Below are 26,458 nucleotides of genomic sequence, written 5' to 3' on the forward strand. Positions count from 1 at the left end.
ACTTCACACTAGACCTCGAGCAGTTTGGCTGTGTGTCTCTCCACTCTTCCTCCAGACTCTGCTCCCTTGATTCCCTTTAAATAAAATGTAAAATTTACTGCTGATCAGTGATGGTTTGAAGGAAAATTTCATCTGCTGGTGTTGATCTTTCACTCTGAGAACGTTTCACTGCTTAAGACAGTACTGTACTCTTACTTTCGAAACTTCAGTACGATAAACTACTTACAGTACTTAAACACAAAGAAAATGTTAAATACTTTAGTACTTCTACTGAAGTGTGGAGCTGTTTTGATCAAATACTTTTACTTTGAATCAGGTCTGAATCTCTAGAACTTTATACATGTCTGTTAAAAATACAACAGGTTTTGTAGCTGCTGGTCTGAAACTGCAGCTGCTCTCCTGATCTGCAGACAGATGACGTTGACACACAGGGAAAAAAAGGCTCATTTTAAAGATCAATTGTGGGTTTGTATGAGTCAATATCTGATAAATTAAGATTGGAATCAAAACTTCATGTTTTAAACCCACTATAAGTATAGGTGCATTTTCTATGACTATCAGCAAACCACCACACACCACATATTATGTGTGTGTGTAGCTGTGTGTGTGTGTGTGTGTGTGTAACAGTTTTTTTCTGTGTGTAAGAGTTTTTATGCATGATATATTTAAACACGGTGGTTCTATGTAGACTCATGACAACTCTAAATTTAAACCATTTACAAGCTTTAAAACTTCTCTATGTGGCATTGCTAACATGACAGCGGTTCATCATCCATGTCTTACTTGGTCAGCAGTTTCATATAGATTTAGTGCTGTGTTAAAAGTATTTGTCCACTTACAGATTTCTTTTGTTTTTGCTTTTTTATCATACTTATAATAATAATATTAATAATAATAATAATAATAATAATAATAATAATAATAATAATAATAAATACTTACAATAATCTGAGTTTGAAAATGAAAAGCAGTTTTTAAATGATAATTTTATTTACTAAGGGAAAAAAGCAATCCAAACCTATCTAGCCCTGTGGGAAAAAGTGTTTTTTTACCCTAAATCTAATAACTTGGTCGTGTCACACTTGGCAGCAACAATTGCAATCAAGCTTTACCAATAACTGGCCACGAGTCTTTAAAATCTCTGTGGAGGAATTTTAGCTCACTCTTCTTTGCAAAATAGTTTTAATTTAGCCACATTTGAGTGTAAGACCTGCAGTTCTTTAAATGTTGTTCTGGGTTCTTTTTAACCTCCTGGATGAGTTGTTCATGCCCTTTTGGAGTAATTTCGGTAGGCTGGTCTCTTTTGGAAATTGGTTCTCCAGTGTTCCATTTTGTCTCCGTTTGTGAGTCATAGCTCTCACTGTGGTTCACTGGAGTCCCAAAGCTTTAGAAATGACTTTTTAACCTTTTCCAGATGTTAGTGATGTTAATTTCACTTTGTTTTTCACCTCTTTTTGAATTTCTTTAGACCGGGGCATAATGTGTTGATTTTTGAGATATTTTAGCTGCTTTATGTTGTCAGACAGGTTATATTTAAGAGAGCTATATATAGCTCATATATACGTCTGGCAGTAATCAGACATGGGTGTGGCCAGTGAAATTAAATTTATGGGGGTGCAAATCATTTTTCACACAGAGTCGAGTTTGTTTAGATAGCTTTTTGTCCTTAATAAAGGAAATCGTTGTTTGAAAAACTGCTTTTTATATTTACTCAGTTTATGTTAGTCTGATATTAAAGTTTGTTTAATAATTGGAAAAATATATGTAAGTAAAAGCAAAAACAAAAGACATACTTTTTCACAGCACTGTAAAACACTTCTGTGCCGTTTAAGATGTGTTCTAATTTTGCCCTGTGAATTATTGATTAATTAAAGATCTGAAGATTAAAAACAAGCTCAAACTCTGACTCAAACCGACAGTGAATTAGAAATCAATTCTGCTCATCTCCGTCTATCTTCTCTTATCTTCTCCTCTTATCTCTTATCTCTCATCTATTCCTGCAGGTGATCCGTATCCTGAAGGATCTGAAACAGAAGTATCCAGATAAGGAGCTGGATCAGCTGATGGAGCTGGCCAACTACTACGCCCTGCTGCACCAGCAGAAGAGCCGGGCCTTCTACCGGGTCCAGGCCACGCGCATGATGATCGGCGCCGGCAACGTGCTGAAGAAGCACGCGGCGGATCACGCGAGGAGGGCGGTCACCACCGGCGAGGACGACGTGTCTCAGCAGGAAGACTACGGCGTCTGCAGCCGCATCAGCTTCGAGACCACGCACAGCCAGTGCATGGAGAACTGCGGCACGCTGTCCCTGCCCGTGGTGTGCCAGGGCGGCGCCGGGGAGAGCACCTTCTACGTGGACTACCGCACAGAGGACGGCACGGCCAACGCCGGCTCAGATTACGAGTACTGTGAGGGAACGCTGGTGTTCAAACCGGGAGAGACCAGGAAGGAGATAAAGGTGAGGAACAGGGACAGAACATACAGGCTAAGACAGAAATGGGACAAGATATTGTATGGTATTGCAATATATAGTATATTTTTGTATTCAATACATTATTAATAAGTGGCATCAAATATGAAACATACTGGATATATTACACTACAAAATATATTACATATTACAGTACACTACACTGCCAACTGGTATAGAATCTGAACCAATACAGAGCACACACTACTCAACTGGGTATAATACACTATACTACAGGTGCATGAGCTTGCTGCAGTCATTGTTTATTCTGCTATTTGTGCAAAAGCAAACAAAAAAGTTAAAGTTTAAAAAAACATAGACAACCAAAAATTAAAGGAACAGTCAGTAATAAATGAGAGTAAATGTATGAAATGGCTACAGGAGTCCAATTTCCAAACACTGGAGGGAGTATTCTGCTCCTCCCAGAATGCTAAGCTCACGCGGGTTGCCAGATTAACACACAGTGGCAAGCGACAACAAGTCTTACTCAGTAGCAGATCATTAAATACATACACCGGCCACTTTATTAGGATCACCTGTCCAACTGCTCATTGAAATAAATGTTGAATGTTCAAACCATCAGAGCATCAGAATGGGGAAGAAAGGTGATTTAGGTGATTTTGAACGTGGCATGGATGGTTGTTGGTGCCAGACATGCTGGTCTGAGTATTTCAGAAACTGCTGATCTTGTCTATCCCTTTATGACCACAGTGTACCTGCATCTTCTAATGTTACTTCCAGCAGGATAATGTGCCATTTTATAATGCGAGAATCATCTCAGACTGGTTTCTTTAACATGACAATGAAAGAGTTCACTGTACTGGAATGTCCTCCACAGTCACCAGATCTCAATCCAATAGAGCAGCTTTGGGATGTGGTGAATCGGGAGATTTGCATCATGGACGTGCAGCCGACAAATCTGATCTGCAGCAACTGCGTGATGCTCTCATGTTAATATGGACCAGAATCTCTGAGGAATGTTTCCAGTACCTTGTTGAACTTATGCCATGAAGGAAAAAAGGGAAATCTGAAGGCAAAAGTGGTCCAACCCGGTACTAGCGAGGTGTACCTAATAAAGTGGCTGATGAGTGTATACGTTTTAGTGTCCAGAATGCCCGTCTCTGGTTTGGTAGCGGTGGTGGTAAATTAGCTAACCAGCTATGGTAAACAACCTTACTGAAGCTCAGTGATTACCTGTTCAGCGGAATGCTAAACAAACATCAGACAGAAGATGAAGGTCATTAACTCTTTCAGTTTAAGTGTTTAATTCTAAAAGTGTTTAGACAGCATTTCACTGGTTCTGTGTTAAACACCGCTCATTTTTTCCCACTAACATAACATCTGTTCTAAACAATTAAACAAATGCCTTGAAACGGTCCTGCGTGTTTATATCTGATTTCCGCTTTTATTCCCTAAGTTTTAAAAAAAATCATAGGGCTCAAGATTTCTTAATCAGATTTTTGACCTTACTCCAATGTTAGAAATTGGAAATGAGAACTCATAACTGCAGTAATGTAATTATGAATGGATTTTTAAGTGCATGTAAATGCATTGACTGTAATTAAAGACAGAAGAAAGACTAAGAGTGAGATTTTAGGGATGTTTGTAAGAAATAAGATATGGTTCTGTACTGAAGACAAAGAAGAAAGGATGAAGAGGAGATAAAAATGAGCAGGCGAGTGTCAGGAGAAGAGCAGGGTGTCGTGTTGGAAGTGTAAATAGGTGGAGGGAGAGAGGGAGTTCACACCTCCGGATTTTTTTTTTTTTTCTCACCTCATTTTCACAGCTGGAGAGACGATGAGGTGAGTTTCCACCGTCCAACGCCGAGCCTCGCTCTGGCAGCGACATCATGTAAAACAGAACTTCCTGCAGCTCAGAGTTTACATCCTGGACTTTATCCAGCACGGGCAGATGCTGAGGAGCTGCAGAAACACCAGAACACCAGTAAAGCAGTGTTCCACAGCCCTGCTCACCCTGATACAGCTGCTGCTGCTACAGTAGAACTACACTAACCTGTACTGCACTGTGGGGAAGATTCCCACACAGGAACTGAGCCTACCCAAAGCCTAACCAAAATGCCCCAATGTTTGTAGAAAAACTTCTAATACCTAACTACTGTAAGGTAATATTTAAAATATAAATGTACTTTTTGGGATGAGTTAGAGAGTTAGAAATAAAGTGGTTGGAGATCATCCAAAATTCTGATCTCACTTCAATCAATTCCTCACAGAAATGCTCCAAAAACTAGTAGAAACCCAGCTAACAAAGAATTTTAAACAAACATTTAGCAACATTTGAAAAAAAAAGGTTCCAGGAAAGTTAGCCTGTAACATTACAGAAATATTGTTTCAGGAATGTTCTGAAAACATGTGACATAATAATTGTTTGCATCACAGCGGATTAGTTTCTCTTTCTCGTTTTCTGGCTTTCACAGACATATTCGGTCTCTTTCCAGCTTCTGCCAGAGTGTCTGTATGTGTGTTTGTATAGAATGAACCAGCAGTCCTTGTAGAACTGTTAGAACTAAAGTTCGGAAAGCAGGTCGCAGTTCTCGCGAGCGTTGGTCGCGGCCGCCTCAGAAAACATACAGACTCTGGTTTGAGCTCAGAGGAGCTCCGGCTCAGACACGAGAGCACCGCTATTCCTCCTATTACACCTCAACGCAGCGCTGCAGTGAGTTTCAAGCTGTAATTTTACTTCTTTAAAAAGATCAAGAAAATCCTACCTAGTGCTGCTTTAAAGCAAAATCTACAAGAAACCCATTGAGAAAAACATCTAAAAAAAGTGAAATCTCCTTCCCCAACCAAGATTATTCACCTTTAGTGCTTCAAACATATTTATATGATGTTTCAAACCAAATAATATCAGTAAATAAAGACTCAAAAGTGTCAGAAAAAGAAAAAAGTGTGAAACTACCTGCTTTACTCAAACTAAAGCTAGGTATGGTGTGCGCACTACTTTATATAGTTTTTATTTTACTTGCTCATTTTTACTAAGTAGTTATTTTGCACTAAACATTTTTTATTTATTAGACTAAAAAGTTTACATTTTTGTATATAGTTTTTTTTTTTGTGTGTCCTGATTAAAATACTGAAAGACATAGGCTGCTCTGAGTGTGGATTTTAAATAAATAAATCCCCTGATGCTGTTTCTCTTTGTCAAAGTTTGTCAAAGTAACAATTAATAAGCCATGTATTAAACTATATATCATCAATATTATTGTGTTTTCAACTCATAAAAAATCTAGTCTAACCATTTTTGAAAATATATCTTAGGTGTGAATATATTTAAAAAATCAGGCGCTTGGTAAAGGGAAAAAAACTAATTGTCTGAATAAAAAAAAATTGAGTTTTGTTCTCCATGGCAGCACAACTGAACTTTTCCCAGCAGTGTTTATTACGGTTTGCGGGAAGGACGCTGTGTGAATCAGCTGTGCTCGGGGGAACCGGTGTTCTGTCCAGTTATGCTACCCATCGATATGTGCTTCTTTACAGCACTGCGCATGTCCGACCAACAGTTTTTTTTTTTATGATTTTATGTTTTTAATGATTATTCCTTATGTTTTTATTGGAAACATTAAAGAATCTGCTTGAATGTTAAAAAAAAAAAAAAAACATGTAAATCGCAGTTAAAGCAAAGAAAAAGAAAAAAAAAACTGTAAAACTATAAAAATACAGTTTATAGTCGCCTATATGACCATAACTTTTTCACAGTAAAGAAAAAAAATGGATCATAGAAACCCATGCCACTTGTTGTTGAAAATGTTTTATGGGGTGGTCTGAACAAATACTGCCTGAAAGCTCCAAATTATTATGTGGAATAATAGCTCATTAAAAACGATTTAATTTATGATTTGTACTTTTCTACATCAAATAATTAAAAGTAACTATGTGACTTTTACTTAAAGTACATTTTAAATTGAGTACTTTTTACTTTTACTCGAGTATATTTTTAGATGGGTACTTTTACTTTTACTTGAGTAGAATTTTAGCAAAGTAAAGGTACTTTTACTTAATTACAATTTGTCAGTACTTTTTCCACCTCTGTTTATAAGACCTGATAGAGGAACTGACCAAAACAAAGAAAAAACACATCAAAACAGCCCAGAGTTTAAAGGGTTAATACACAGTGATAATATTAGTATAGCAGAAGCTACAGTAGTGGATAAGTGTGGCTCTTCTGCTCTTTGTCTTCCACCTCTGCCTGTATAATTAGCTGAAGTGATGAAAGTTTAATGCTCACCTCAGCTCCTGTCAATAAGCCCTAAAAGCACTGGGTGGATTTGAATTGTAAATTTGGGGAACCCGGAAACCTTTCTGAGCGTGCTCCGAATCAGAGACGTTCACACTTTAGCCGGAGCTGGTCCTGGTGGTATAGGAACTCTATTGCTGTATTGAATTATTTATGAATCTTGGGTTAAATCACTTGGCTCTCGTTATGGTGCAGAGGGCGTTCTGTTATGGATCTATAGCATAAATCCATATTTATTGTCTAGTTTCATAGAACATGAAAGCAGCAGAGTTCTGTTGATGTATAGACTCATGTTCCTCTGCAGTCTTTTTATTTCTTTCAGTCTTTTCCAATGTCCTTAGTTTCCATAAGAAGACATGAAGTAGATAAAGCTCAAACTCAGTCCAGTGTTAAACAGAACATTACAAAGTAGTTGTTATTAATATTCCAGAACTTTATAATTAATATTTGTATTAATATTATTTATATTTTATTAATGGTGAATATCATCTACACTGAAAAAATGCTAAAAAGTTAAATTTACTTTAAAAAAGTTTCGCAACTTTCTGCATTTGCTTTTTTAAATGTAAGTTTCAAGACTTCTTAAATGTTACATAGAGTAAATAAGTGAACTGAACTTCAGTCTAGGGGTGTGCCATATCGTATCGTCTGTGATAATATCGCCAACATTTTTGAATATCGTGAACGATATTATACCCTGAAATATCGTGTCATATCACCCATTCCTAATTATTACATCAGGGTACTACTTTTTTCTGTTTTTAGCAAAAGAAAAATTCACACTGTTCTCATTTTCCATTATATATCTACTAGAGACAGAATATATTTGTCCAGTATCATTTATTTTACTTTAATCCTGGATATATGGAGATATTTGGAGCTCATTATTATTAGTATCATGACATTCTGGATCATTGGCTTCTGTTAAAATCTGATGCAAATTCTTTTATTTTTAATTTTTTTTTAGGGGTGTGCCATATCATAAAGTGTATTCTTGAAATTATTATTTCTTTTAATTCAGTGTTTTGTTATATCGCCAAGAGTATCGTTATCGTGATAATACCATGAAATATCGTGATATTATTTTAGAGCCATATCGCCCACCCCTACTTCAGTCAATCCTTTATTGTAGTAAACTTTATTTAAATTCTGCATACAATATTACCTAATTACAATTACTTCATTTGTACAATATTACTCAAATAATTTATGATACATACTATATTATAATTCCTGAAATGTAAATATTTTTAGTTAAAACACACATTCAAATATTTACATAATCTCAAAGATTTATTTTGTAAACAGACCAAATCTCACTGTCTCAACACATGGATGACATGTTATACAGTATATTAAAAAGAATGTATTACATGCCATCCATGTGTTGATACAGTGTAAAAAGTGTGTTTTAACTAAAATATTTAAATTTCAGGAATTATAAATATAATTATTAAACACACTGTGATGCTACTCGGCAATGCTGCATGAGCAGCAGATAAAAAAAAGGCGGTGGCTGACTTCACATGTATCGGAGGAAGCATGTGCTACTCTTCACCCTCCTGATGTTGGGGCATTACTAGTGATAGGGGGAGTCCTAATGAGTGTGTTGGGTAATTGGCCGTGTAAATTGGGGACAAAATTGATATTTCCAACCTTCTTATACAGTAGAGTGTTTTATTTGGTTAAGCCATTGGCTCTTTTCCACAGCCTGGTATCTACATGACTTCACTGTGCTTGTTTTTTGGTACCTGGTACAAAATTTTCACATTATTTTTGGTGCTGCCTACCAGTATCACCAGTGTCCTGGCCTCACAGATTCTCCTATCTATATATCCAGAAAGTTAAACACCTCAGTACAATCCTCGGATTGCAAAGTGATGTTTAATTTTTTTCATTTTACAGCTGTTGTGAACCTTTATCTGCTAACAATTACTGTGGGCACTTTTCCACCAGCATGGTGCCGGTGCTGATGCCAAGTTCCCGAACGGTTCTGTGCTTTTCCACCACAAAATCACAAAATCACAGGTACTCGATTAAAAAAGTCAGTGCTGTTCTAACCCCACAATCTTGCTGGTCTAGAACCAGTGAAGCTGTGATGTGAGCAGCCAAAGGGCGGGGAGTTTAAGGGTCACAAAAAAAAGCAGTGGCAACATGGGCCGGTTCTTAAAAGGTTCGCAGGTTCCCATAAACGAGTAATGCACTGTAACCGAAGCTCTCAATGTATTACTTTACCACATACAGGTAACTTAGCAACGCTTCAGCGCTTACAAGCCAAACAGTGCAGCTACAAACAGAGCAGCAATGGAACAATTATAACTCGGAGAGTGTTTATAACCAAACAAATTTAACTTTAACTTGTGCCTACGACTGCAGCACAGCAGTGCCATTATTACACATTATAGCACTCCCTCTCCTGTATTATTGCTTAAATAAACCAACCACTCTTACATACAGGGACGACTTTTTTAAGAGCTCACCAAGAAGCAGCAGATGTAATTATGTGTGAAATATGAGTCCCATGTGCTCTTCTGTGACATCATCCTGTTCCTTAACCTCTGGGCCTTTCTCTGTTCTCCCAATAGGGGGCGCTAAGCTAACAACAAATTAAATGACACAGTCAGAACAACCAGTGTATTGAATAAGTGGGGAATGCCCATTGACTCAAGGGTATTTGCTCAGAAGTGAAAAAGCAGTAGAAGCCAGTCTGATTAGATCAGATAGGGTAAAGTAGCTGTATTCTTGAGTGAGGTTAGATAAATGGTAAGTCCACAGGGATAAGATGACCTTTCCAGCGATGTTATTGGCTCATGGACAGTGATTGACATGCCATTAGGTTAAGAGGCAGAGCCCAGAAGGGATGGAATAAAGAGTAAATGTACTGCAGGGGTAAGTCTGAGAGGTATTTACCCTCCAGTAGAAGACAAAATTGCAGGAATCTGAGGTCTAACATTGACATTACTTCTTAGATAGGGGTTCTGTTTTGGTAAAAACTCTCTGGCCACTGAGTTGAACTATACAGGTGTTGGACAATGAAACTAAAACACCTGCCATTTTAGTGTGGGAGGTTTCAAGCCTAAATTGGAGCAGCCTGGTGTTCAATCTTCATTAATTGCACATTATTGCACCAGTAAAAGCAGAGCGTGAAGGTTCAATTAGCAGGGTAAGAGCACAGTTTTGCTCAAAATATTGCAATGCACACAACATTATGGGTGACATACCAGAGTTCAAAAGAGGACAAATTGTTGGTGCACGTCTTGCTGCAGCATCTGTGACCAAGACAGCAAGTCTTTGTGATGCATCAAGAGCCACGGTATCCAGGGTAATGTCAGAGTCAGTATACCACCAAGAAGGACCAACCACATCCAACAGGATTAACTGTGGACGCTGTAAGAGGAAGCTGTCTGAAAGGGATGTTCAGGTGCTAACCCGGATTGTATCCAAAAAACATAAAACCACGGCTGATCAAATCACGGCAGAATTCAATGTTCACCTCAACTCTCCTGTTTCCACCAGAACTGTCCGTCGCCACAATAAATTATTGTGCTCTAAAAACAGGTGTTTCAGTTTCACTGTCCAACCCCTGTAGGTTTAAAGGTTTTGATACATCTTATCTTGCTTTTCCACAGCATGGTGGGCTTCTCAAAAATTCTTATTGCTAGTTCAGCTAGGGAAGTTTACAAATGGCTAGTTTGTGCTGGATGTAGACATTACTTACCATTAGCCATTATTCAGTGAGGTTTAAACATTACGTTCAAGGTACCAAATTAGCCCAAAAGGGCAATAACAGCGATAAAGCAGAGTAGAGGCGAGTGTAGATACCATGCAAGTTTTTGAAAAATGTTGGAGGATCCCCTTGGTAAGTCATTCCAAATTCTGCAGATTGGATTGGATTGGTGAATTTGGTGTGGAAGAACTTGACTGGCCTGCAGAGAGTCCTGACTTTAACCTGATATAACAGCTTTGGGATGAACTAGAGTGGGGAGTGGAGTAGGAAGCCAGGCTTTTTCGTCCAACATCAGTTTTTTTTTACCTTCTTTGAATTATCCAAAATTCCCATAAACACACTCCTAAACCTTGTGTAAAGCCTTCACAGAAGATTAAAGCTGGTGGTCCAGCTTTTTCCCAGCTATTTGGTCATTAATCTTTATTTCCTTTTATTATAGTCCTCCAGTCAGCTGTTTAGAGCACTGGTTCTCATCCCCACTGCTGGAAAACACTCTGCCCTGCATATTTTGTTGATTTCCCTGCTGCACTCGCTCATTAACCGCTTTTAATGAGTTGATTAACCGGATCAGGCATCATGGGAGAACTGAAAACACTGATATATGCAGGGGAGGCGATAGGACCCAGGACCAGCTCACAGCCAATCACACATTCTAAATAGATTCAAGTCTGTGAGCCAAGATGATATATAATATAATAATAGGAATATAATGAATATAACAAGAAATACATTTCTTATCAAGGTGGGCCGTGTTCTGTTGAGTTATGCTACCTGTTGATATGGGCTGTAAGAACCAACCAAGGAGATTTGGATGCAAACGCAGTCAGCTTTATTAATCCAAAACGCAAGGCAAAAATCGTAATCCAATAGTACAGGCAGTAGTTCAAAACCAGGAATAAATCACTAGGCAAAATCGTAGTCAAAAAACAGGCAAGGATCAAAAAACAGATATAACAAACACAGACGTAAACGCTCGATAAGACACTAGAGTGGCAATATCTCGCAACTAGACTTAGTAAAAGTCCCAGTATAAATAGTCTCAGTAATAAGCTGATGTCCCACAGGTGTGTGGGAGGGGCGGAGTCAGCTTATTAGTACTCCGGCGAGGCTGATCTTAAAGGTGCAGGTGTGACATGGGCTACTAAGTGTCACAGATCTAATTGTTTTAAATACTGTCATGTCTTTTAAATGTGGGGATGGACAATAATTTGCTATCGATATTTATCGTAACAGAAATATTTCAATAGCAGTAATTGTTACGCAGCCTGACTCTCCTTCCACACTACCGGACTCAGTTTCCCAGAATCCTATGTTTTATGACGTCACCGTCAGTCGCTCTCCTTCGCCCAATCACGTTACTCTCCGACGCTCAGATTCACCTGTGTTCTGAGGAAGTTCCGGGTTATGCTCATCATGTGTTTTGTATTTAAGGCTGCATTATGTAAACTATCTTCGTGAGGTATTGTCGACTTTTGTTGCATACTAAGCGTTTCTCATGTGTTCTTCTTGTGCCTTTTCGTTACGACTCTACTTTCTGGTTTATCGGTTTATGTCTCTTGTTTTGCCCCTTTTGGATTTAATGCTTGGTTGGACTGCCTTTTGGTTACGAACACGGACTGTTAATACGACTACGGCTTTGGTTTCTGGTGAGATTATTGTTTGTTTGGCTTTAACATCTGTAATATCTGATTGTCAGCCTGTTAATAAACCTGTCTGTTTATTTTACTCGGCAAGCGTCGCTCCACTCTGTCTGGCGTTACATAAATAATTATTTAATATTTCAGTATTACTCATGGAGCTGCATGCCGGTGTTCTGACTTTCATAACTGAAGACTGTATTATCAATGGACGTCTATTTTCTGGTCTATTTTTATAAATAAGGTGCACTGGATTATGAGGTGAATTTTAAGAGACAATAGTAAGGAACAAGGGTGGGGGTGGGGGGATATCTCTCCTGAAAACTGCTTATTTGGGTGAGTTAAGCTCTTCCTTTTATTTACAGTAAGTTTAGATTTTCAATGTTTTAGCATAGGTAGCAGCAGTGCTAGCCATGGTTAGCATCACTTAGCGCTAGTAAATGCTGCCAGAGAGCACTAGACCAAGAAACCCAAGAAAGCTGCTCTATCAGCTAGCGGTTCGTCCCCGGTAGCTTGTTTTAACACGGTAAACACGCAGATTAGAGTCCGATATACTCACCTCTGAACAGCGGAATTGCTAGTGGCTAATGCTAAAACTGCTCAAGCCTCATTGCTGGAGCAGTGTTACTGAAACTCCTTTATAATGCTGTGCTTGATTGGTAAAATTCATACATAAAGTGCAGTAGATTATTTTTTGGAAAAATAAAAGGAGTGCCTTTTGTCATGACAAACCAGTGATACATTTAGCTCAGAAAACAGACAGCATTGCCAGTTAGCAATTAGCCAGCTCCATTGAGACTATTAATCTAGTAGCTTACGTTGTGCCAACAGCCCAATATGAATATAATCCACGTATTACATCATACTACAGGATTTACCCAAAAACCTCAGATTAATCAGCTCTGAAAACGTTAACATCACCAGTTAGACAATTGCGAGCGCCATAGTGGCTAATCCATTAATGTAGTATTCATAAAAGCCCTCATGCAAGGGGAGGAGCTCTTCCTGCAGTTTGTATCCAAGCAAGACAATAAGTTTTGCTTAGTTTTGCACAGTCGAGCCACGGTTCAGATGGAGTTCTTGTGTGTGGAAACAAACCAGCAATAATGAGCTCCTCCCCAGACAAGCCCAGAATCTGACCTGTCATGTCCTTAATGCATTTATTAACAGACATTAAAGAGACACTGTCATTAGGTCTAATTGTAAGGTACAGCTGTATATCATTAGCATAACTCCCACTCTTCTAAACGAGCAATAAGTAATTATTATATACTGCTGTAATATCTGAGTAGTGGCTGGATGTCCTGCTGTTATATTCTTTTTTTTTTGTCTAATACACTTATTGCTCTCTTTCCCTCTGTCTCTTTGTCTCTTTATTTCAATCAATTTTTTCATTCTTTATTACTCTCTATTTATTTCTATTTCTATCTTTGCTTCTCTTTCTCTTTGTTCTCTGTTTATCTCTTTCTCCATATATTTCTCTGTCTTTATTTCTCTCTCTTTTTATCTCTCTCTATATTTATTTATATCTCTCTTTATTTCTCTCTTTATTTCTCTCTATTTCTCTCTCTCCTTATTTATCTTTTCCTATTTGTGTATATCTGTCTCTTTATTTCTCTTAATTTCTCTCTCATTATTTATCTTTTCCTATTTTTCTCTCCCTTTCTCTTTTATCTCTTTCTACTTTTCTCTCCCTCTCTCTTTCTATTTCTTTATTTCTCTCTTTTTCTCTTAATTCCTCTCTCCTTTTCTCTCTCTCTTTATTTCTTTCCCTACCTCTCTTTATTTTTCTCTATCTTTCTCTTCTTCTCTCTTCGTCACTTTTTCTCTTTCTATTTCTGTATCTATCTCTCTCTTTCTCTCTCTCTTTATATCTTCCTATTTTTCTCTCCCTCTCTTTTATCTCTTTCTATTTTTCTCTCCCTCTCTCTTTCTCTTTCTTTCTCTTTATTTCTCTCTTTTTCTCTTAATTCCTCTCTCCTTTTCTCTCTCTCTTTATTTCTTTCCCTACCTCTCTTTATTTTTCTCTATCTTTCTCTTCTTCTCTCTTCGTCTCTTTTTCTCTTTCTATTTTTCTCTCTCTCTCTCTGTCTCTCTCTCTCTCTCTGTCTCTCTTTCTCTCTCTCTCTCTCTGTCTCTCTCTCTCTCTCTCTCTCTCTCTCTCTCTCTCAGGTGGGGATAATAGATGATGATATCTTTGAGGAGGATGAGCATTTCTTTGTGCGTCTGCTGAATCTGCGGGTGGGCGATGCTGAGGGCATGTTCGAGAGCGACGAGGCCGGTCAGGCTCCTAAGGGCCGGCTGGTGGAGCCGCTGGTGTCCACGGTGACCATCCTGGATGATGATCATGCGGGGATCTTCACGTTCAGTGATCGTGTGATGCGCGTGAGTGAGAGCGTGGGCACCATGGAGGTGACGGTGGTGAGGAACTCGGGCGCCCGGGGCACCGTCATCCTGCCCTACCACACAGAGCCAGGATCTGCCCGGGGAGGAGGCATCGACTACGAAGATACCCGAGGAGAGCTGGAGTTCACCAACGACCAGACCACGTGAGTGTGTGTGTGTGTGTGTGTGTGTGTGTGTGTGTGTGTGGAGGCTGTTTATATGAGTATATTAGGATCAAGCCTCTTCTTGTTTCTACACCCAAAATACATTTACAGTATTTATCTCCAATGAGAAGTTCTACAGACTGTAGTTCTGTATCTGTTTCTCTGGATACTTTATTATTATGCTTTATTATTATCCTCCATTTACCCTGTTTTTTAATACTTAGAACCCCACAGAAGAGCTATTTTTTGGTTGGTAGGACATTCTCGGTAGGTAGGAGTGTGTAATAGAGTGGAGGACAGGGAGAGATTAAACACGGTGTTTAAAAACTCCAGCAGCACTTCTGCATCTGATCCACTAGCATCAGCATAACACACATGGTGATGGTTCTGTTATTTAATAAGGCTGGGGTGACCTGTTGACATAATCAAGGTCATCATATAATTCAATTCATAGCTTCTTACATACAGTGAGCTCTGTCCCATACTGCTCACTTCCACACAACATAATGTGCTAAAGAACTAAGGGTTAACTAAATATTTCCCCAGTGATTGTATGTGATGAAGGCGTCATCACCAATGAGACTGTGTTACTTACCTGAGATACTTTTCTGAGATACTTAACTGAGATAGTTATCTGAGATACTTAAATGAAATAGCTACCTGAGATACTTAAATGAGATTGTCACGTCAATTTTAGCTCCGCCCCTTCCCCAGGTGTTTCCTATTCTAGTGTGGGGGATCCGGAAAAATGCAGCGGTTTCCTTTTGCAATGCTCTGTGTTTTTTTAGTAATTCACCGCCTAGAACCGATAATGCTAAGATCGGTTTTATTATCTCCCGACTTTTTGGTAAAGCACTAGAGTGGGCAACAGCTATTTGGGGGGAAGTTTCTGGGGCTAGTTATGCTGATTTTTTGACCTTTTTTCGCTCAGTTTTTGATCATTCTCGCTATGGACAGTCGAATGGAGAACTTTTGCTGGCTCTCAAGCAAGGTCAGAAGCCGGTGGCTTCCTACGCTTTGGAGTTCCGCACTCTTGCAGCTGGTAGTGGGTGGAATAACGCAGCTCTGCTTAACGTGTTCAGATGCGGACTCAACCCTGACATACAGAGGGAGTTAGCCTGCAGAGATGATTCGCTTACCTTGGATCAGCTCATTTCTCTCTCCATTCGATTGGACCAACTTCTCTCACGCCGCCCCAAGACCAGCTCATGCACACAACAAGCTCCTGTGACTCTGCCCCGCGCTCCCACACCAGAGAAAGCTGCGCTGTCTGCCCCAGAGCCCATGGACATTCAGAAGACCCTGCTAACTCCGGAGGAGCGGCAGCGCCGGATCCGGCTTCATCTGTGCTTATATTGCGGGGAGGCTGGTCATCTCAAGGCTGATGTGTCTCCTCCCAAATAGCTGTAGCCCACTCTAGTGCTTTACCAGAAAGGTGGGAGATAATAAAACCGATCTTAGCATTATCGGTTGTAGGCGGTGAATTACTAAAAAACACAGAGCATTGCAAAAGGAAACTGCATTCGCTGCATTTTTCCGGATCCCCCACACTAGAATAGGAAACACCTGGGGCCAGTTGTTCAAAAAATGTAATCCGGATCAAAAATATCCAGATTTGGTAATCACATTTTTTGCTATCCAGGATCAGGTGATCTGTCTTACTTTTAAGCCAGTTTTTCAAAGCAATATTGGATTGGATCAACCTGATCCAGAAACACAGTTTTCAGGATTACCTAATCCGGATTACCAGCTATGTAAAAAACAGAAGAACCAACAGGGGTTGATGACTCCTTTTCTTGCAGTAACAAGATACTGCTTATTGCAAAACAATACGAGCAATCGAGCATTCTGCAGAGACGCTTTGCATGCCTTAACTATTTGCGAGTCGAACCACAGGGAGCATGCAACATAACACTTGCATGTATTGTCCTGCCCAATGTTGCTACCAGACGCAATGTCCCTCTCTGTGATGTTCATGATGCACCTGAGCCTGTTGAAGAACCAGAACAAACTCTGGTGTTCTTTTCAATTGTTCGAAATTATTTTTGACAGCTTCATATCTGATAAATGTTTCTTTGACATTAATATACAGTGATGAAAGACAGTAACGTAGATGAAAAAATGAATATATTATTTTTGTTTGTTATTGAAATCTTTTGGGGGCATTATTTAATGGGGTCAAGATTGTTTTTATTTTTACGTTACTATAGTAAAAGGCTTAATTGGTAGCCAATGTCTACTTTATTACTGTAACGGTTAAACAGGTCAAGTGCAAAATAGAAGTAAATGTATATACACTAAATTGTACAAATGTATTTTTTTTTACTTTAAAACTTTGATTTTAAAGTTTTACTACATTTTCTTCCTGAAATCCACCTTGAAATCCTACCCCTTGTTGGGATCAGGGTAATCCTGTTTTTTTGGATCAAAGTTATCCAAATCCTACTGAAAAGTTTTGAACAACAGAAACTGAAGGTTTGATCCATTTAAAAACTAGGATTGGATTACGTGATCTGATCCGATTTCAGAATGCTTCTTTCCCTTTTGAACAACCCGTTTTCCAGATTTGATCCAATCCGATAACCAAAATCCGATCAGATTACCTCTGAACAACTGGCCCCTGGGGAAGGAGCGGAGCTACAATTGACACAGGTGGAAAAGTACTGAGACAGAACACAGGGGCACAGGTCACATGGGACACACACACAGAGACATGAGATAAGGCCAGGACGTGACAGAGATAGCTACCTGAGATAGTTACCAGAGACATTTACCTGAGATAGTCACCAGATACTTACTTACTAGAAGTCAGGAATATTTTAATTTAATTTAGAGTTTAATTTCTCTTCGTGTTTGTTTGAATTTTGACACAAACTGTAAATAAAAAACTCACCTTTTTGAGGTGTCAAGTAACTAAGTACAAATACTTTATTTTTCAGATGAATTTACTTCTACTTCATATATTTTTACCCAGTTATCTGAACTTTCTACTTTTTACATTTTAAAAATAGCTTCTGTACTCCTATTTCATTTCAGCTTGTTTTCATTCTGTCTTCTTATCTTTCAATAAAACCCCTATCCAGATAAATCTCTCTATCCAGATAGAGTGAATCTGATTGTGATTGGATGCAGAGAAGTATAAACATATACCATTCTGACTCCCTATTGGTTTATACTGTGATCCATCACACCTGCACACTTAGTCACTTGATCTTGGTGGCATTTTTTCCTCTTACATTACTTTTACTTTTATACTTTAAGTAGTTTTAAAAGCAGTGCTTTTACATTTTTACTTGAGTAAAAAGTTTGAGTTGATACCAACTTCTATAGAAGACATTTTGAACCCTAGTTTATGTACTTTTCGCATCTTTGTCTTTTAAACTTACCTGCTTGATTCACCCTCCCTTTTTCTCATGATAAACTATTGGTCACTACATATCCACTGACTTCTTGCCAAATTATATCACAATAATATTATATTAGTTTTAAACTTCATTTCAGGGAAAGCTGTTAACAATGATATATTGTTGTTGCAGAATTCTGTTCTGTTTTTTTAAGAGAAGATGAATGAATTAAAATATTAATGTAAATATGAATATTTTTCAGGACTGTAGTTAAAGTATTTTAATTAAGCACACATGAGAATATTTAATAAGTTATCTAATCAAACTAATAAAAAATTATGTTAATGAATAAATAAAAAGTAATTGTGTGTGTAAGAGAGGAAGTGAGAGATAATGAGAGCAAAGTTCATCGTTCTTCCTTCCTCTGTTTTTCTTTGTCTATAATTAATGAAGGCTGAATAGTAGTGTGTTGTTTTGTGCTGGCTAAGAGAAATGATCTACCAGAACACGGCACCCCTGTGAAGAACGTCTGCAAGGCTGTATTGATTAGTATGCGTGTGTGTGTGTGTGTGTGTGTGTGTGTGTGTCTGTGTGCTTACAATAAGCACTTTTACTTCTTAAGTTTCTGATAGGGACGCACCCATAATTGGTTGCTATTTTTTTTATTAGTGTATCAGAGTTTCCTCTAACATTAGGATTTTTTCAGCAGTGACAGCAGGACTTTGCAGTGCTGCATGTCAGAGCGCTGCTGTATTTAATGCAGGGAGTGAGGGAGAGAGCCGTCAGGGAGCCAAAAAGCGACGGGTTCAAGTTAATTTTCTGCTCTATTCCCATTAGTGATGCTGATTGTTTATTTAGTTTAATTTATCACATTCAGTAACCTAATAGCTCTTTATAACTGACTGTTTAAAAGCTGAAAGATTTGAGCTGTACAGGGCCAGGATAGTAACATTAGCTGAGCGAAATTAGCTTTTTTCTGTATTAATTATTTCACTCACATGTGACTTCAGTTGTTCAATCAGTGCCATTTCGGTCCCCAGGAAATTACACGTAAAAATGTGCACACAAAATAACTTTAAAATACATTAAAATATATTAAATAATTTGTATTATTATGCACTGTGTCTGTACATTGTACATTGACCGAATTGCAAAAGTAATATGTAATTAAAAGAATAATAAAATCTACTTAGAACACTGAAAAAATAGCATTTGTTACCCGTCCCCACTCTCTAACTATAAACTTTAGCATTAATTTTAATTATTAAAATCCTTCAGAGATGTAATTTTCTTTCGCATTGTTGGAAATTAGTGGACTTGCTTTTAAACTTGTTTTTTTAAATGTCACATGAGTTTTGGTAACAGGACTGAAAAAATGTAACCACACTGTAAGCCTGGATAAGGATAAAAATTCAACTTAACCAGTTGCCTTAAACAAGTTGAGTAATGGGTAATGAAAACTTAAGTTAGCATAACTTAGAACATCAAGTTATTACAACTGAAGGGGAAGTGGGGGTTTTTAAAGGGGGGATTTAACTTTTTTATTTGTGTTATACTGTAAGACCAGATAAGTTGAGTTTACTTTACTTTTTAAGGCAGTTTTTGAGTTGAATTTACTAAAAAAATTAGAGGAAACCGGTTGCAGTAAATAATTAAGTAATGGGGAATGAAAACTTGAGTTAGTATAAATTAAAACATCAAGTTATTACAACTAAAGAGGATCTTGATTAGTTCTAAGGTAGTCCAGGGGGAATCACTACACACTGATGGTGAGTGTCTGTCAGAAACTGTTGGACCCACCCAGTATGCAAATAGATTGTGGCAGAGGCCAATGGAAAAGAAGCTGTTAATGACAAAACAGACTAAACTCAGTTATTATATAAGTTGGTTCAACTCAAAGATCTCAGTTTGAATGTATCTGTGCCCATAAATGTTCAACTAACTCAAAATATTTGAGTATTGTTTAGAAATATCCAATTTTATGTAAAACATACAACGTATGGGTTTACAGTGCATCTTCAGCTTAGAAACCTTGTAAAAAAAATAAGTAAAGCTGCCTGAGTTTGAGCAGTACATACAGTTTTAAATAGTTAAATACATGTGTTTCTAGATTCAAAGTTGAAAAAGACTTTAAAACATAGGTTTGATTTGGAATTTGCAACAAGCAAATGGCACCAATTTGGTGAATGGCCCAAAAGAAGGGTTCAGACAAGGCTGTTAGATGTATTCAGTAGTAAAAAGGTGGCATCAATAATGAAAGAATGCAAGAATGGCTTATTTTGTTAAATGTTCATTATGGTGAATCGTTTGCTTACATTAAGTCTTTTTAGATTTGTGCCTGGATGACTACAGAAGTGTAAAACTGTTGTAAAACCTTTTATTTTGGTTGAGTTGGCAGATTTAAAGGCTGCTGTCAGTCTAAAACCTGTGAACAAAAGAGTCATGTTCTCTTTTCTTACAGAAGACAGTGGACTAATGTCTTTCAGGGACTATTTAAATCCTAAAGTGAGAAGCTGACAGATAGAGGTGTGTGTGTTGAGGGAGAAATTAGTGTTTGTACTGATGCTGGGACATCAGGTAGTAGATTGTAGAGCTCTGTGGATTTGGTTCAGTGGTTAGCATGTTCACCTCTCAGTGCTGGAGTCCTGGGTTCAAGTCCCTGTCTGTGTGAAGTTTCCATGTGTTCTCCTTGTGTCTGTGTTGGTTTCTTTAGGGATCTCTTGCTTCCTGAAAGCCCAAAATCATGGAGATCAGAAACATTACACATCGGACGTGATGATATCTATGATATCTACTATCTATTGTGCCAATAGATAGTATGCATATGAAGTTTGCCTGGCATAAGAGCTGTATCTAAAGATTTCGGGACACATTGTCAGTACTATATATATATACACCTTTGAATCAGGGGGCGTTTTGGCCTTTTACAGGGTTCATACAGTTTTTAACCAAGAAATTTCCATGACTTTTCCATGGCTTATCCATGCCTTCAAGGCCTATATTTATGACCATGAAATTGTTAAAACATCAGCGCAGACAAGGACAATAAAACCAAAAATCAACTAGAACTATAATCAAAATGGATTACAGAAGAACTAAAATTAAATTTGACAAAAAAAGAAAGCAAAAGAAAGAAGCGCTTCACTGTGTTGGGCTAAATTACTGGATTAACTCTGAGCTGGTGTATTTATTTTTAGCTCAAAATAGATTTTCGCCATCGATAAACGGAAACACAAAGATTTGTAGAGCAAATTTCAACAACTTTTCCAAAACTTCTGGGTATTTTTATTTTTTAAAAACTTACCCAGGCCTGGAAATTGCTATTTTGAGATTCCATGACTTTTCCAGGTTTTTCATGATCGTACGAATCCTGCTTTTAACACTAGACACACTTATCAAAGGTGGTCAACTACAGGGTGATCAAACCTCTGTTGCAACAGAGGATTGCCTGGTTGTTTAAATGGCATGGCCTACAGGACTATGCAAGACAGGGTACATCTTCTTCCCTGAGTCAAGCCTAGAGTTGACTGCGTACCAAGTCTGCTGTAAGCTGGGGGCTGCAATTTGAGGTGGAAAAATTTGCGTGCCTCATGTACAACCTATGTAGCTAATAAGATAAGGTATGGACAGGGGACTATTGACTGTTGTCAGAGTTTAAATCAGTCAGTTCTGCACCTGTGTTTTGGGGACTGTAATGAGATGAACAATTAACTGATAATGTTATGATTTGAGCAATGTTAATTTTGCCTTGTATTGAGTTTAATGATTATGTGAAAGCTGGGTTGTGTGCTGCAGCAGGTCTGTGTGGGTGTGTAAGAAGCGGGGGTGTATGCACACTGAGCGTGTGCCTCGCATACAACGCACCTATTTAGCTAATAAGATAAGGTATAATAAGGTATGGATGGGGGACTATTAACTTTTGTCAGGGTTTAAATCGGTCAGTGCTGCACTTGTTTTTCAGCTGCCAAGAAAGAAAAAAGCTGGAAATGTACCTGAAAACACCTCACTTCAAGACCACCATGCCCATCATTGTAGATATATTCCTAAACTCTGGTACTATTTTATTTTATTTTATTAATTTTTTTATTTTTTCACATTTTTCATATTTTCTCCACAATTTACACGGCCAATTACCCAACCCACTCATTAGGACTCCCCCTATCACTAGTAATGCCCCAACACACCAGGAGGGTGAAGACTAGCACATGCTTCCTCTGATACATGTGAAGTCAGCCACCGCTTCTTTTCGTCCTGTGCTGCAAACATTACCCTTTAGTGATGTGGGGAGAGAGCGCCATCTACCCACCCGGAGGGAGCAGGGCCAATTGTGCTCCCTCTGAGCGCCAGCAGCTTGAGCAGGGGTTCGAACCTGCAACCTCCCGCTCATAGTGGCAGAGCTTTAGACTGCTGGACCACTCGGCGCTCTTACTCTGACACTATTTTAACAGAGTGGGTGCAAGGTGCAAAAATAGACTGTTCACGGGGTGTAAAGTAGCAAAGAGCATCGAAACCTGTTTTCCGCAGGGTGTACAACAGGGCCCCATATGTCCAAAGCAAACAAAGTATATGAAAGAAAAATGTGAAAGAAGCCTGATCTAATACATTTCTGAAGCTTCTGATCACTCACTCATCCATTAAAGTTAGGAAAATACAGTGGTTATAAAAGAAGCTCAGTCAGAGCCAGAGGCGGGACTGACTGCTGGTCTCAGATGGACTCTGTTTACTGCAGCAACAGATGCACTGGAATAACACCAGAATATATTCAATAGATCATTTTATCATTTTCTGAAAAAAAACTCAGGCTGTTGTCTTGGCCTTGGGCTGGTGGTGCTTCTGCTGCACTGGTTCAGAGTGAGGGTTTAAAGCATCTGTTTTTTAGAGACCCCTCCCTCTGTGGGGATTAAATTTTTATAGATCTCTGCAGTACAGAACTTCATTCCAGGCCTCATCTGAGACGTCTCTCATCAGAACATTAATTTGAGACAGTATGGAACACATTTATTGTGACTTTAATTTCATTGCAGACAATATAAATGGTGACAATTTAGGGCCAGGAATGAAATAACTAAAGTAACTAATGGTTACTATATTACTATATTCAGTTACTATATTCACTAATACCACTTACAACTTTACTGTACACAACACAAGCCTTATGTTCACCATGTCCTTTATCACCAACAAACACCTCAGACAGTGCACTGCAAGATTAGCCGGTAGACTTTGTCTGAGGGAGGAATCTGTACGTACTGTCCTTGGCGAGTCAGCAGATGAGGGAGATGTAAGGCTTTTCTTTTTTCAAATAATAAGTTTTGTGCTTTTATCGCAGTTAAGCATGAACTAGTTGCATGAAAATTTTTGTGTTTTGCAATTTAGCACACGCTAACAATAATGTTTGACAAACACTCAGCATAAACATGGTGTGTGACTAGCAACAGCTTGTTTGCATTAAAGTGACAGAGCCCTCAAGTGGCTCATTCTGAAAGGGGCAGAAACTGCTGAGATCAGAGCTGGTGAGATACAGCTCTTTATGTGGGAGTGATTTTGTGTAAAGAACTTCTTGAACATGTTTTGTGTCGCCCATAGAGCTACAGTATTCTAACTTGTGTAAGGTATAATATGTCCCTTTTAACCCAGAGTGAAATATTGCAGCACATATATACAGTTTTTATTTAATAGCCAAAGCAAATAGATTTTGTTTCAGGATTGTGTATATTTGTGTATATTTGTGTGTGTGTGTGTGTGTGTGTGTGTGGCCTTTTCACCTGCTGTGGTGCTGAGAGATGGCTCTGTTGTTGTGGGTGTGTGTGATTAGGTGGATGTTGATGGGTAAGGGGTGCTGGTAGTGGGGGTGGTGGTTGGGGTCCTCATGTTTTTATTGTAAATTATTTATTGTGTGTGTGTGTGTGTGTGTTTGTGTGCGAGAGTGTGTGTGTGTGTGTGTGTGTGTGTATGTGTGCGAGTATGTGTGTGTGTGTGTGTGTGTGTGTGTGTGTGTGTGATTAAATATTAAAACAGGTAATACCTCTCTGATGGGTGTCTGTGTGCAAGAATAAATTGTTTGGCTGAGTGATCAGTTTCCTGACCATACTCTATCAATTATTTATATGTGTGTGTGGGTGTGTGTTTGTGTGTGAAAGAGAGAGAAAGAGAGAAAAATAGAGAGAGAGAATGTGTGTGAATGTATCAATTTTTATTTGTCTAAAATGCTGCTATGTTGGAATGTCCCAATTCATTTTCATACCCAGTCTGATCTGAATTTTTTAATGCAGAAAAACGGGCCAAAGAGTCTAAAAGCGGAGAGAGTGTGCATTTCTAGCGCAGAAAATCGGGGCAAAAGAGTCTAAAAGCGGAGAGGATGCGCATTTCTAGCGCAGAAAAACGGGCCAAAGAGTCTAAAAGCGTAGAGGATGCGCATTTCTAAGTGCAGAAAAACAGGCCAAAGAGTCTAAAAGCGGAGAGGATGCGCATTTCTAGCGCAGAAAAAACGGGCCAAAGAGTCTAAAAGCGGAGAGAGTGCGCATTTCTAGCGCAGAAAAACGGGCCAAAGAGTCTTAAAGCGGAGAGGATGTGCATTTCTAGCGCAGAAAAACGGGCCAAAGAGTCTAAAAGCGGAGAGAGTGCGCATTTCTAGCACAGAAAAACGGGCCAAAGAGTCTAAAAGCGGAGAGGATGCGCATTTCTAGCACAGAAAAACGGGGCAAAGAGTCTAAAAGCGGAGAGAGTGCGCATTTCTAGCACAGAAAAACAGAGCAAAGAGTCTAAAAGCGGAGAGAGTGCGCATTTCTAGCACAGAAAAACGGGCCAAAGAGTCTAAAAGCGGAGAGAGTGCGCATTTCTAGTGCAGAAAAATGGGCCAAAGAGTCTAAAAGCGGAGAGAGTGCGCATTTCTAGTACAGAAAAACGGGCCAAAGAGTCTAAAAGCGGAGAGAGTGCGCATTTCTAGCACAGAAAAACGGGAAAAAGAGTCTAAAAGCGGAGAGGATGCGCATTTCCAGTGCAGAAAAACGGGCCAAAGAGTCTAAAAGTGGAGAGAGTGCGCATTTCTAGCACAGAAAAACGGGCCAAATAGTCTAAAAGCGGAGAGAGTGCGCATTTCTAGCGCAGAAAAACTGGCCAAAGAGTCTAAAAGCGGAGAGGATGCGCATTTCTAGCGCAGAAAAACGGGCCAAAGAGTCTAAAAGCGGAGAGGATGCGCATTTCTAGCACAGAAAAACGGGGCAAAGAGTCTAAAAGCGGAGAGAGTGCGCATTTCTAGCACAGAAAAACAGACCAAAGAGTCTAAAAGCGGAGAGAGTGCGCATTTCTAGCACAGAAAAACGGGCCAAAGAGTCTAAAAGCGGAGAGAGTGCGCATTTCTAGCGCAGAAAAACGGGCCAAAGAGTCTAAAAGCGGAGAGGATGTGCATTTCTAGCGCAGAAAACGGGCCAAAGAATCTAAAAGCGGAGAGGATGGGCATTTCTAGCGCAGAAAACGGGCCAAAGAGTCTAAAAGCGGAGAGAGTGTGCATTTCTATCACAGAAAAATGGGCCAAAGAGTCTGAAAGCGGAGAGAAATTTATCCTCACAAACTGATAGCGATCGGTTAAGTATGATTTAAACCATGATAATGCAGTTCCAGTTACACCAACCATGTTCTCTAGTCTTTCTAAAAGGATAGTATGATCTATTGTATCAAAGGCTGCGCTCAGATCGAGACGTACGAGTAGGGAAGCACAGCCTTGGTCGGCAGCTGTAAGTAGATCGTTTGTAACTACAGTACTGTACTTTTACTTTCAGTACTTCAGTACTACATCTTACAATAAACTACTACTGCAATGCTTAAGTACAGAAAATGTACTTCTACTCAAGTGTGGGGCCTAATGAAAATTTCAGCTTCTACTCAAATCACTTTTTTGATAGAACACTTTTACTTTTACTGAGGTCTGAGTCTCTAGAGAGGTAAACATGTCTGCTGATATTTGTTCCATTTAAGATATGCCTGGATCTGATCAGAGTTATATCTCTAGAGTTATGGTTTTATTTTTCTGCCTAGCGGTGCAAATGGAGGTGAAGGTTCAGAATATTGTCTTGTTACATTTATATGTGTGTGTGTGTGTTTTCAGTCAAACCCTCCAGGTTCGAATCATTGACGATGAGGAGTATGAGAAGCATGAGAATTTCTACATTGTGCTTGAGGAACCGCGCTGGCTGAAGAGAGGAATCTCCGGTAGGTGTGTGTGTGTGTGTATGGCTCGTCTCCAGTGGGTCAGGCCCTTTTGAAGTGCTTCTCAGAGCACTCTTTGAGCTGCTGGATCAGTTCCCTGTAAAGTCGAGTCTTTGATGAAGTGAAATCGATGGACAGTCTGAGGAGAGAGATCCAGTAACTCACTGTTGATCTGACTTTATTAATCCATTATCACCTCCAAAAGTTCAGATATTCAGTATTTAGTATATATTTTCACTGTCCAATGAAAAACATATAGCTACAAAACAGCACC

At 38.9% G+C, this 26,458-nt stretch overlaps 2 protein-coding genes across 10 annotated transcripts in view; one reads left to right on the forward strand and one right to left on the reverse strand.

Annotated features, from left to right (window-relative positions):
* The window catches only part of wdfy1 (WD repeat and FYVE domain containing 1), a 1,176,431-nt gene that overhangs the window by 783,914 nt on the left and 366,059 nt on the right, over positions 1 to 26,458 (reverse strand). The window lies entirely within an intron of this gene.
* slc8a2b (solute carrier family 8 member 2b) overlaps positions 1 to 26,458 on the forward strand; it is a 295,419-nt gene that overhangs the window by 235,606 nt on the left and 33,355 nt on the right. The window contains exons 8-10 of the mRNA XM_049467028.1: positions 2,004 to 2,459; positions 14,259 to 14,635; positions 26,084 to 26,187. Coding sequence (XP_049322985.1) covers positions 2,004 to 2,459; positions 14,259 to 14,635; positions 26,084 to 26,187 — 937 coding nt within the window. The remainder of the gene's footprint in view (positions 1 to 2,003; positions 2,460 to 14,258; positions 14,636 to 26,083; positions 26,188 to 26,458) is intronic.

The sequence above is a fragment of the Astyanax mexicanus genome, chromosome 18, assembly GCF_023375975.1.
Source record: "Astyanax mexicanus isolate ESR-SI-001 chromosome 18, AstMex3_surface, whole genome shotgun sequence".
Lineage (NCBI taxonomy): Eukaryota > Metazoa > Chordata > Actinopteri > Characiformes > Acestrorhamphidae > Astyanax > Astyanax mexicanus.